This window comes from Halichoerus grypus, chromosome 13 (genome assembly GCF_964656455.1).
Source record: "Halichoerus grypus chromosome 13, mHalGry1.hap1.1, whole genome shotgun sequence".
NCBI classification, from domain to species: Eukaryota; Metazoa; Chordata; class Mammalia; order Carnivora; family Phocidae; genus Halichoerus; species Halichoerus grypus.
In genome coordinates this window covers 81,875,326-81,888,642 of record NC_135724.1, presented here as the reverse complement: position 1 = coordinate 81,888,642, position 13,317 = coordinate 81,875,326, and the positions used below count along the sequence as shown (strand labels likewise).

Sequence of the window (13,317 nt, the reverse complement as noted above, 5' to 3'; positions counted from 1 at the left end):
GGAACAAATAATCCTAAAATTTGTATGGAACCAGAAAAGACCCCGAATAGCCAGAGGAATGTTGAAAAAGAAAAGCAAAGCTGGCGGCATCACAATTCCAGACTTCCAGCTCTATTACAAAGCTGTCATCATCAAGACAGTATGGTACTGGCACAAAAACAGGCACATAGATCAATGGAACAGAATAGAGAGCCCAGAAATGGACCCTCAACTCTATGGTCAACTAATCTCTGACAAAGCAGGAAAGAATGTCCAATGGAAAAAAGACAGTCTCTTCAACAAATGGTGTTGGGAAAATTGGACAGCCACATGCAGAAGAATGAAACTGGACCATTTCCTTACACCACACACAAAAATAGACTCCAAATGGTTGAAAGACCTCAATGTGAGACAGGAGACCATCAAAATCCTAAAGGAGAACACAGGCAGCAACCTCTTCGACCTCAGCCGCAGCAACTTCTTCCTAGAAACATCGCCAAAGGCAAGGGAAGCAAGGGCAAAAATGAACTATTGGGACTTCATCAAGATAAAAAGCTTTTGCAAAGCAAAGGAAACAGTCAACAAAACCAAAAGACAACTGACAGAATGGGAGAAGATATTTGCAAATGACATATCAGATAAAGGGCTAGTATCCAAAATCTATAAAGAACTCATCAAACTCAACACCAAAAGAACAAAGAATCCAATCAAGAAATGGGCAGAAGACATGAACAGACATTTTTCCAAAGAAGACATCCAAATGGCCAACAGACACATGAAAAAGTGTTCAATATCGCTCGGCATCAGGGAAATCCAAATCAAAACCTCAATGAGATACCACCTCACACCAGTCAGAACGGCTAAAATTAACAAGTCAGGAAATGACAGATGTTGGTGGGAATGCGGAGAAAGGGGAACCCTCCTACACTGTTGGTGGGAATGCAAGCTGGTGCAGCCACTCTGGAAAACAGTATGGAGGTTCCTCAAAAAGTTGAAAATAGAGCTACCATATGATCCAGCAATTGCACTCCTGGGTATTTACCCCAAAGATACAAAAGTAGGGACCCGAAAGGCTACGTGCACCCCGATGTTTATAGCAGCAATGTCCACAATAGCCAAACTGTGGAAAGAGCCAAGATGTCCATCAACAGATGAATGGATAAAGAAGATGTGGTATATATATACAATGGAATATTATGCAGCCATCAAAAGGAATAAGATCTTGCCATTTGCAACGACGTGGATGGAACTGGAGGGTATTATGCTGAGCGAAATAAGTCAAACAGAGAAAGACCATGTATCATATGACCTCACTGATATGAGGAATTCTTAATCTCAGGAAACAAACTGAGGGTTGCTGGAGTGGGGGGGGGGTGGGAGGGATGGGGTGACTGGACACTGGGGAGGGTATGTGTTCTGGTAAGCACTGTGAATTGTGCAAGACTGTTGAATCTCAGATCTGTACCTCTGAAACAAATAATGCAATATATGTTAAGAAAGAAAAAAAGAAGAAGAAGAATGTAGCAGGAGGGGAAGAATGAAGGGGGGGAAATCGGAGGGGGAGAAGAACCATGAGAGACGATGGACTCTGAAAAACAAACTGAGGGTTCTAGAGGGGAGGGGGTTGGGAGGATGGGTTAGCCTGGTGATGGGTATTGAGGAGGGCACGTTCTGCATGGAGCACTGGGTGTCATGCACAAACAATGAATCATGGAACACTATATCTAAAACTAATGATGTAATGTATGGGGATTAACATAACAATAAAAAAATTAAAAAAAAATTATATATGTATTGGCAGGAGAATAAAGAGAAACAGCAAAATGTTAACAATGGCTAACTCTGGGTGATCGCACAGGATTTTTTTAAATAGTTTTGTTTTCTAAATATAAGGCATCCCATGGAATAGTGAGGAAAAAATGCTGGGGGGTGTGGGTGGCAGGGAGGGCCTTGGCGGATGCCATGGGGTGCTCACAGGATGTTAGAGAATTGCTGAGCTGTACCATGGGAATAGGTCTCAGCTCACTGGGAACAAAATTCCCCAACTCAGGAAATGATCTTTCCTCTAATCTAATTTATGCAAATTTGCTTTAAAGAACATAAAGCGCTCTGTTATCTTTACTCATCAGAGGACTCTGTCAAACCAGCTATTTCTAGGGTCCCACTTCTCAGCATATTCTCTCCCCTACCCTCATCCCTCTGGGGCTCGGAGGGGTGACGCTCAGGTGTTGGGGTGTTGAGTTAGATGATCGGGAAGTTGTCACAGTAAGGTGCTAGATGATGACTGTTGCCATCGTAATAATCAGTTAACACTGAGTTTTTACTCCGTGCTAGACCCTATTCTAAGCCCTTTGCATTTATTATGATTACAGGGGAGGTGTAAGAAACATGCCTTCTTATTTTGATGATTTCACATCTGAAGGCCTCCCTGACCTTGGAGGGGCTGCCCTTCTCCCCAGGGCCAGCTTATTCCTAGAGATAGTAAATGACTCTCTTGCGAGTGTGCCTTTCATAGGCAGACTAACCAATCCAAAGCCCCACCCCCGCCTCCATTAGGCTTCCACTGGGACCAATATTCCCCACCCTACTCAGGATACCCCCACACCCCAGAGCCCACTAAATTAGTCAAACTAGGCAACCTTAGCCTTTTTACCCTGCTTCACCGGTTCCCCCCCCAGTAAACCACATTAAAGCCTCTTGCCCGCATTTTCCTCCTAACCCCCTCTGCCTCCTGACCCTGGTGCTTTCCCCGTGTGGCCTGATGTGCCCCCTCCTTTTGAAAACCATGAACAACAAACCATCTTTCCAATGACAGTTGCTTCCTGCATTATTGCCATCATCAGACCCGAATAAAAATAAGACCTACATTTTCAAACAGGAGGCATGATCGTCATCCCCATTTTTCAGAAGAGGAAACTGAGGCTCAGGAAGCTTATGTATCTTACCCAGGGTCACATAGCAGATAAGAGGTGCAGGTGGAAGCTGAATCCGGCTGATCCGACTACAGAATTGCACCACTGGCCATTATACTACAAGAAACCTACACTCGATCCTATTCCAGAGTCCTTTGTAATTGTAAGTGAAGGATTTGGGGGGGGCGGGGCGCAACCCGGCAGCTGATGGTTGGGGCCTGGGTTAGGAGGCACAGACAGATTGCAGGCAAGGGCTCATGGGAGAGGGGCAAGGGAGCCTAGCAGGAGCTTGGGCGCAGGTGTCTTACAGGTATTTTCTCGCTCGATCCTCAGAGCGCCTCGCTGGGTTTATTACCTTTTATTTACGGTTGAGGGAAATAGGGCTTTTCGTGGTGAAATGACTCTGAGGTCCCCGTGGCTAAACCCTCCAACTCTGGAGTTAGGATGTCCCAAGTGTGACTCCCAGATCCACCCCTGATTACCATAAGGCAAGTTGCTGAGCTGCCCAAGCCTATTCCCTCCCATCATTTGGGTGCCTGTGAAAATTCCAGGAGACGGCACCCACAAAAACCTTAACACGGTGCTCAATATGCTTTTAAAAGTCCAGTTTTGTTCTAAATCATGCCTGAGCATGATGTTCCCAAGCAACAAGATGCACCTAATTGGCAGGAAACCAAGAGCGCCAGGTCCCTTGGAATTCAGCAGTGTCAGGAATAAAAGCCTCATTAAAACTTCCTTTCAAACCCAACTTCCAAGAGAAACTCACACTAAGAAAAAAATAAATTGCTGAAGATTAAAACTCCAGTGGAAACCCAATTACTTACTTTGGTACATTTGTTAATTACATTCTTTTTTCTTTTGCTAAATTTATACTAAAATATACCAACTTAATTATTGCAGTTTGGTTTCAGGTAACAGTAACTAGATAAAGTTTTGGGCATACACTAATCAGGACAAATGACAACGTCTAAAAGGGTCCAAGTGATAGACGTCGACCCACTAGTGGTGAATGACACTAGTCTCCACCCAGTTGCTTAAGGTAGCTATCTGGGCACCACCCGCCAGCAAATGTCCCCCCACCCCCCCCTTCTTGATATTTACAGAGAAGACATAGTAGGGGTACTTTTCCATGGAAGACACTCTCTCTAACATCTCTTGGTGGTGCTAAGTCTAATTGCACACATCTGCAGGGTTGCAACTTTCCCAAACAGCTTCCCCAGTGTCGCCTCTGTTTGTAACCACCAATCTTTGCAACAGCTCCAGTGGACACGGTAAGGTGAGGATTAGCATGGCTATTTGAGGAATGGGAACTTAGAAGCCTTCCCAGATGCACCCTCTTGGAGCCCTCATCCTGCACCTTGGGGCTGCATCCTGCACCTTCTATCCTTCTCTATACTTGCAAAGACATCCCGTTCTGTCTCATGATACACTTTCTCTCTCTTTGCCGGGAAGCCCTAAACTCTTCTTTCCCAAACTCTAGCTGTGTAGATACAGTTGCTTTCTGGTTGGTTCCACTGGCCATCTCCAAGGTAGCCCAGACTCACTGTGTCCAAATGTGCTCTCTTTGCCTTCTCAGCATAGCCCAGGCGGACCCTCCGGTGTCTCTGCCTTGGTGAATGACACTAGTCTCCACCCAGTTGCTTAAGATAGGTATCTGGGCACCACCCGCACTCAACCCGTCATCAAACCCCATCCCATCCACCCCCTAAATGCTTATGTCCATTTCTAGGGTCCAAACCCACTAGCACTGATTTGATGGAGAATGCCACCATCTCCCCCTGGATTGGTCACCCAACCTCCCAATCTCATCCTTCTCCTTTCCATTCTCTGCACAGCAGAGTGATTATTCTAAAACTCAAAGTATGATTACATCACTCCCCTGCTTAATAACCATCAATGGCTCCCCAGTGCTGTGAAGATGAAGTAACAACTCCTTAATTCAGCCTCTTAGTCCCTGTAGGAGTCACTCGGATTCCCTCTCTAGTCTCTCCTATCACCACCCCAGCTCATTTTTTCCTGATTCTCCATCTCTCAGCTCCCTCCCCCTGCCACTCCCCACATGTTCCTCCATTGTGGGCAATCCGTTTTCTGTTACCCTAGGCCTCTTCACCCGTTCCTTCTATCTAGACACCTCACCCTACCCTCATCTCGCCCACTTATATTCAACCTCTAACTTAGGCTCAGGAGTCACCTCCTCTGGGAAGCCCTCTCTGATCTCCCAGGCTAGATTTAGGTTCTCCTTTATTAGCCTAGTCTTATGTTTATCCTCAGCATAGTATTTATCATACTCTGCTAAAATGGACTATTTCCCTGTTGGTCTTCTACTAGAAAAGATAGAGTAGGGGCCTTTGGTGGCTTAAAAATCGGTCTACAAATTTTTTGATATTCCTTCCTGCAAAACGTAGAGCTTCATTCACCTCCCCTTGATTGGGTGACTTGTTTCTAACACACAGAATGTGGCAGAAGTGAGGATACATAATTTCTGAGACCAGCTCATAAAGGCAAGGTGGCTTCTAGCCACCGTGTTGTGAGGTCACTCAAGCAGCCTATGGAAATGCCCACATGACAAGGAGCTGAGGCCTCCTGCCAACAGCCATGTGAGGGGGCCCCCCTGGAAGTGGATCCTCAGCCCATCAAGCCTCCAGATGAGACTGCAGCTCCGGCCCACATCTTGACCACAACCTCACGAGAGATCCTGAACCAGCTCAGAACCATTCAGCTAAGCCACCCCCACCCAAATTCCTGACTACAGAAACTTGAGATCATAAATGTTGCTTTAAGCCCTCAAGTTTTGGATAATCTGTTAACAGTAGGTGTTCCATAGATAGGTATTGCTTCAGCGAATGAATGAATGGGCCAAGTAACTCGCCACAGTCACATAACCAGTTAGAAACCCGGCATGAAGGTTTGCTAGGGTCACTCTTTCTACTACACCCCACTTGGATACCCCCAATCTCACCCAGAAACCTGACCACCTAGGCCCCAGCAGATAGGTGCCCCATCTCTTCCAAAAGGAGAGAAGGAAGGCTTGGGCAATGTCCCCCTGCCTGGGCTGGGGCTCTCCACGGCCAGCGTGGGCCACCTACCCGAGCGCAAAGACGTCTGAGTGCTTGGAGAAGGGGAGTTTGTCCTCTTCTGTGTCGGGAGACAGCTGGCGGATGATCTCTGGTGCCAGGTGGCAGAGCCAGCCATTCTGGATGCGTAGCTTGTCCTCCCGCCTGGAGAAGCAAAACACAGAGGGAGCCCCACCTCACAGCCCAGGGAGGACTAGTCCCCCAGCACTGACCCCAAGTCTCTGGACCACCTCCGCTGGCTTTCTTGCATCTTGCACACCCTGCCCTTGTACTTGAGGCCGAGCCCCAGTGAAAGGGACAGGGAAGACTGATCTGGGAGGGAGACACTCAACACCCAAACCATCATCGGGTCCCTCTGCCTCTGAGGCCCCCCCTCCTGCATATTCATTCAGCCAATACCGCGGAGTCTTGGTATTCATGGCAGTTATGTTGTATAAAGTCTCCGCAAAGAGTGAATTAGCAAATACGGAATCATTGCTCCTAGAGGAAATAGGTATTCACGCACACACCTCACATCGATTATAACCTAAAACCTAAAAACAACTCATCCTAGTACATTCTGTTTTCATTATTTTACGGAAGAGAAAACAAGGCTCAGGAGTGTTGAGTGATGTGTCTGAGGCGGCCCCACAACCATGTGCCAGAGTTGCAAAATTCTGTCCCACTGGCCCCGGGGCCCAGGGCTTCCTGTACCGCATGGCCCCCTCCCATCTCTGTCCCCTGGTCATCTCTGTATGAGAGCTCAAACAAGAATGCAGAGTATCCCCTTATCTGACCTCAGCTGGGAACACATACATCAGGTGATTCAAGTTTTCACCACCCTGTGCATGCCCGTGAATGACTGCGAAGGTGCCATATTGATTTGGGGATGCAAACAGATTTAAGTGAGTAGGCAAATTTGCAAATATGGAATCCATGAATAATGAGGATTCACTGTATTTTTGGAGAACGTGCTATGCCTAAGCTCTCTGTTTTCGGCACCAGGAACACAGCAGTGAAGGAGACGAGCAAGGTCTCTGCCCTCCTGGAGCCTGTGCTTTGGTAGGGGAAGGTGACGACAAATGAATTAAATAAATAGGAAAAATACAGATGATGATAAGCATTATATGAAAAAATTTAAACAGGGGAATGTGTCAAAGATAAGAGGGAACTCACTTTAGATAAAATTTTATCTGTATTTATCTTCACATGGTAAGACTTTCATAAGTACAGAGCTTTCCATTTGGGACTGAAATCTGAGCAGACTTCCTACAAGGTTTCCACTGATTCAAGACTCCCAGGAAAGGGCCAGTTACCACAGAGAGAGGGGGCAGTGATGGGGGATGGGGATGGATATCTCCAACCATCAGGAGTGAGATCGTGATGGCCCAGAGCCTCCAGAATGTGGAGACCAGGGGCTGGCTGGATTCTACAGTTCTCCTAGGGTGGCTTCTGGGCTATGTCAGGTGTGATGTGCTGCTCCTTGAACTGCACTCATTCATATCCCATGACAGTGATTCTTGCCCTATCTGAACACTTCTAGAGTGGCACTATCCCATAGAACTTTCCATGGTGATGGAAATGTTCTCCGTCTTTGCTATCCAATATGGCAGCCACGAGTCGTCATGGCTGTTGGGCACTTGAAATCCAGCTAGTGCAGCTGAAGAATTGAACTTTAAATTTTATTTAATTTTAATCAAAGTTAAAATTACATAGCCTTATGTGGCTGGGGGCCATTGGACAGTGCTGCTCTCGACTATTATTTACCACAAATGAGGTTTTTCATTTACTTCTTACCATGACTATACATGGGAGCTAAGACTTTTTTAGTACACATTAAAATTAAGATGAAAAATGCTTATTCACGTCATTCCTAAAGTTATCTTGTGGACCACACGTCGGGAGTAGGGGAGAACCCTGAAAGGAGAGGTCCCAGGAGTTTTAGGGCTGGATAATCCTTTGTGGTGGGGGCCTGTTCTGTGTAGTGTAGGACGTTTAGCAGCATCCCTGGTCTCTCCTCACTGGATACCAGTCTGACCCTCTCCCCTGTTGTGACAACTAAAAAGGTCTCCAGACATCACAAATATCCCTGGAGAGGGGGCGGGAGAGTCCCAGCGGTTCTCTCTTATACAGAAAATAAGGAAATGGTCCAAATTTCAGTCTTTCGGCATCAGTAACACAGGACTTGCTACACAGCAGACCCAAATCCATTGGCAAGCCCTTGAGTTGGCAGGGCCCAATGAGTTCTTGCTTCCAGAACTGGGGATGCCTGCAGGAACGTAAAGACCTATCTGCTGCTTACTAGCCATGTGACCTTGAGCAGACCTGAGTCTCCACTTTCCGATCTGCACAATGGGCACATTAATCTCACACAACGCTGGTGCAGGGCCGTGTCAGCTGCCAGGGCCATAGGATTATTAGAATTATTACCTATGGATATGTTTACATCTTGAGGACTCAGAGATGGAGTGAGACTACAGCTCAAAGTAAGAACATCATATAAGAAGGAAGGGCCATGGCCTGAGCCAGCCAACACTCGCCGGGCACAACCAGGCCATTGGGGGTGAGGTGAGATGGGGAGCTGCTGCCGAAAGGGAGAGCGCCCCAGTTCTGATTGCTTTCTGACCGCCCCTGCTGCCTATTCTGGACTTGCTGGCTGAGTGCAGGTTTGCAACTGCAGGCTGGGCCAGGAGGAGGGGTGCTGGCCACTCCCTAGCCATCAGCCCAGGGTGGGAGGGGGCACACGCCCGGGAGGGGGCCGGATGCCAGGCCTGGCCCAGGCACTCCGGGATGTCCCATTCCATGGCGATGGGCCCACTGGTGACAAACTCAAATCATCTTCATTAAGGTTATTATTATGATTAATAATAGCCTGTGGGTGGCTGGCACCATAGTGCTGGCATGGGAAATGACACCTTTTCTCGAGGATGGCAGAACAGCTGTATGCTGGCAAAGCTGGGGACGGGCTCGGGGAAGCCCCAGGGTCTGTCTGGATGTTCAGGACATGCTCACTTCACTGGGTAACCCCCACCCCTGCCCAGGCCCAGCAGATCTCCCCCTGTTGGGAACCCAGCATTGTGAATGCCCCAGGCTCTAAGGGGGGGGGGTGCGGGTTGGGAGGGGGCGGGACATCAAGTAGCCCCTGCTGAGTGCCTACCGTGCATCAGGTTATCCATCGCACTTCATCCCAACAAACCTACCATAGGATGGGTAAGATCCCTGCTCTGTGGATGAGGACACAGAACTTCAAGACACTTAAGTGACCTGCCCAAAGCTGCGGATGTAACAAGTGACCCCAGAGACTCCCATCCACAATTTTACAGCAATTCCTGGAGAAATGGCACCCTTAGGGAGCAAACTGAAACCCTACGGGAAAACTAAGTCTGACATACAACTGCAACAGGGAACATTCAACCACCACAGAAGACCCCCGATCGGGACTCGTGGGCAGCCAAGAAATGTGGATTTCTTCTGGGAGAGGTCGCTGAGGGCTCCCTGGCCTTTCCTGACACTGCCCGGGGTTTGTGTTGACGACCAGGCTGGGCAGGGGTGGGGTTGCGGAGTGATGGCTGGACAAAGAGGCCAGCAGCCACCTTGCCCTTGACTTGAACTTGCTTCTCCGGTTGACACTGGGCCTCTGTGAATGAGGTGAAGGAAAGGATGCTCACATCATTCCATTTCCTTTCTTCCTCTTTACCCTGGGGCTTTCGAAAACTGAGAACCAAAAGGGAGAAAATCAGAGGTCCTGCCCCCTTTTCCTCCACCTGCAGGACAATCCACTGGCAAGGACATGCCTCTGGCTGGGAGGAATCGGATTTTTTTTTAAGAGCCTTGAAGCAGGTTCACGGAAAGCATCTGCTGGGCCTCTTTTTGTCTGGACGCAGATACTCGAGTTCATAGTGATGTTACCCACTGCTTCCTCTGCCCCTTAGCCTGGGGTGATGGATGAATGGATGTGGGGATGTGTGTGCGCATGCAAATCCTCCCAGCAAACCCACTTGTAAGTGCTCCTGGGGAGACAGGGAGGAAGGAACACGGTTCAGCCCTCCTGGCTTGTTGGGTCCGACTCGAGGGACTCTCTCCACCTACCTATCCACTGATCTCCTTGTTCATTTACCTACTTCTTCTTTCATCTTAGGTGCTATAGATAGTTTTGGAGACCGCACTGAATCTTTTTGGGCGGAGTAAAACCTGAAGAGACACTTCCGCTTCTGTTACGCTTTCCGTTTCTAGATCACACAGAAAGCGGCTAGATCAAGTGTTGCTGATTTTTGGATGCTCTTAGAGTCAAGGCATTATATAGCATGAACAAAATTCACCTGGGGGGGGGGGCCCTGGGGTGGACCTCAAAGAGATCAGTACCTCAAAGCAGCTGAAACAAGTAAAAGGAGCGTGTGGGGCTGCCATCCGGAGGAGGCACGCACAGGTTATAAAAGGCGCGAGTAGAGAAAACCACAGGGTTTTTAAGTGTGTGTGCGGGCGTGTGCGTGTGTACGCACGCGTGGGCCTGTGTGTGCTTGCGCATCCACACTCCAAATTAAAAGTCACAGAGGGCAGACCTCCTGAATCATGGGCTGTTTATTTGGAATCAAGTTGTTTCTCACCATCACCTCAAGGCAGCTTGCCCTTGGGTGAGTGGCTCCTGAGAGTTAATTACTTAAGGATGGTTAATGATTCTCCTGGGTGACACTGGGGGAGGTATATGCAAATTTATAGTAATTACAACAACTCAGCAGCAGCTACTCTGTGTAGTGTTCCCTGTGCTCCCGGCACTGCTTTCGACACTTGATTGTGTTATTTCAGCCACACAAGGATCCTGTGAGGTAGGCATGATCACACTGTCATTTTTCTTGTAGACATGGAAACTGAAGTGCAGGGAAGTTCCAGGAGTATAACTAATGTCACAGTGATTAAGTGGCAGAGCCGGGGGGGGGGGGGGGGGGGGAGGCGGGGCACACGTGGGTCTGACTTTAAATCCCTTAGTACCCTTGCTGCACTAAAATAGATCAATTCATAAGAAAACTTTGAGCAAGGACTCCGGGGTGCTTCCAACTGCCAGGTGGGTACTCAGGGCAAAGGGAGGATCTTCCAGTTAAATTCGAGGGCAAGGGCTTTCAGGATTTGGGGATGCTCTGTGCCCAATAACGCCCATGCTCCTAAAAGCACCACTTGCAAGACAGGCCCCCCGGGGAATCACGGTTTGAGGCATCAGCAACAGCCTAGCCGCCCAGCTAAGCGACCTCAGGCCCCCAGTCTCCGTCACTGATGCCATTTGGGTGACTGCTCACCCCTGACTGTCATCGGCCAAGAACTCCGCTGGGCCCTTCCACCACCGCTCACCTGCCGGCCTGCAGCACCCCAGAAATGCTGAAGAGCCCGAAGTCTGTGATCACCACTTTGCCGTTGTCATAGAAGACATTCTTTGACTTGAGGTCCTTGTGAAGGATCCCCTTTGCGTGGAGGTAGCCCATGCCCTGCAGGAAGCAAGGAAATGGGAATTTTCAAGGAACACCTGAGTGCTCGCTGCTGCTACTTGGCTTGGGTTCACCCTCCTTGCCTTTCCAACAAGAGCGCCTCAAATAGCCGCAGTTCTGGGGACCCCAACGCAGGCGCTCGGAGGTGGGGTGAGAGAAGTCATGGCAAGTGGGAACAGGCAGAGTCCCCAAGACACACATCCACCACCACCCTCAGACCCCCGCCAAACTGTTCCCACCTAGCTCTTCTGCTTCTTGAAGAAGAGACAAAGAAAGATGTCCCTGGTGGGGAAAGAAAAATTGAAGACAAAAACGGAGAGCAGGTCCCCGGAGAAAGGAATTCCATCCACCACCTCCCCACACTTCCTCTTTAAAAAATAACTCCTCTGCAGGAGATTTGTTTTATATCCACTTAACCCATATCAGTGCAGAATGCACTGCATTCCTCAAGGGACAGATCATGAGCCAATGATCAAGACCACGGAGGAGTCTAGTGGAGGTCTCCCTCAAGGGTGAGTCTCGAGATTTTTGGTTTTTCCCCTTTATGAGCAGTCACATTTTATCTCTTCTAACAGCTCAGTCCTGACACTTCCAGTGGTAACTAAAAGCCCCAGTCAACTGACTAATGAGGCACCTGCCAGAAAACACAGGATGTTCCAGTTTGTTTCAATCCCAAACAACTTGCAACAATTGGATGTTTCCCCAGCAGCTGCGGAAAGAGATGGCTGCACTCATGGGAATTCAAGCATCGGAGGGGTAAGGAATTCTAGCCACACAAAGTTATCCGGGTCCCCACAACAGGCCCAATTATCACGATGCTGGGGCACCAGATGGCAGCCAAACATTGGGAGACCAACCCTCATGGTGGTATCCGGGCAAAGCCCTTCCTCACCTACAGCCTGGTATTTTTCAGATCAAGTCTAATTTTTTTTTTTTTAAATCCAGACTGTTGGTCTGAAGCCAGACCATGCATCTCAGGAGGGAGCCCCAGACCCTGTGGTACCTTCACAATTTCTTGAGCAATCTGCCTCGTTTTGTTGACATCCAAGACGATTTTGGCGTCCCTCACCACAGAATAGAGCGTCCGTCCCTTACACAGGCTGGAAAGCAAAAGGACAAAATAAATGATCAGCAGTTGTTCAGATGAGAGTGACCCACAACGGTTGTTAGATGTGACAAGTAAGACTGCAGGTGCCACTAGTTTGCCTATCAGATAATGAGCCTATAACTGGACCTCAGATCTGGTTCTGGGATGCAGATCGGGGCGGGGGCACGTTCTATCACCGACACCCCCACCCTGGCATCGCAGGATACCTGCAGAATCTAACCCAGTCCAGAGGCAGGCTTGCCACGTTCCGTCTGTCCCAGATTGCACAGAAGGAAAGCTGCGCGTAAACCAACAGCTTCTGGGGTTCTCAGACACCACTCAGACAGCACTCTGCCAACCACTTGTCCCAGCTGCTCCCGCTCACCCCAAGCAGCTGAGGGACAGCGATAAAAACACCAGCGAAGTGGTGGCTCACGTCCACCAAGTACCATCGGCCAAAGATGCATTCAAGCCTTCAGACCGTGGCGTGTCAACACCAACACCCCTCCCCCCAAACCAGATGCCTGTCGAGATAGAGGGCTTTTCAAACTATTTTCAGCCTCATTGAGTTCATTTCGAGGACCAGTGGTGTAAGATAAATGACAAGATGACAAAGGACGGTAATGCAGTGATGGTCACACCTCCCCGTTTAGTTGCCTACATGCCCATCCGTCTGTCCCTCCCGCAGTGCGCTCCGTTCCTGGCATGCACGCAGCAGGGCCTCAGTACATGGTCATGGAATGAATGAGTGAATGAATGAATTCTAGATTCACCACTGCATTCCCAGCCCCTAGCACCATGTCTGGCTCACG

The 13,317-nt window shown here is 48.9% G+C and overlaps 1 protein-coding gene across 3 annotated transcripts in view; it reads right to left on the bottom strand.

The window, feature by feature from the left end:
• The window catches only part of KSR2 (kinase suppressor of ras 2), a 421,068-nt gene that overhangs the window by 21,533 nt on the left and 386,218 nt on the right, over nt 1-13,317 (bottom strand). For all 3 annotated transcript variants that reach the window (XM_078060922.1, XM_078060921.1, XM_078060920.1), the window contains exons 15-17: nt 12,422-12,518; nt 11,285-11,418; nt 5,978-6,109 (exon numbers count right to left, since the gene is read on the bottom strand). In XM_078060922.1, the coding sequence (XP_077917048.1) occupies nt 5,978-6,109; nt 11,285-11,418; nt 12,422-12,518 (363 nt within the window). The remainder of the gene's footprint in view (nt 1-5,977; nt 6,110-11,284; nt 11,419-12,421; nt 12,519-13,317) is intronic.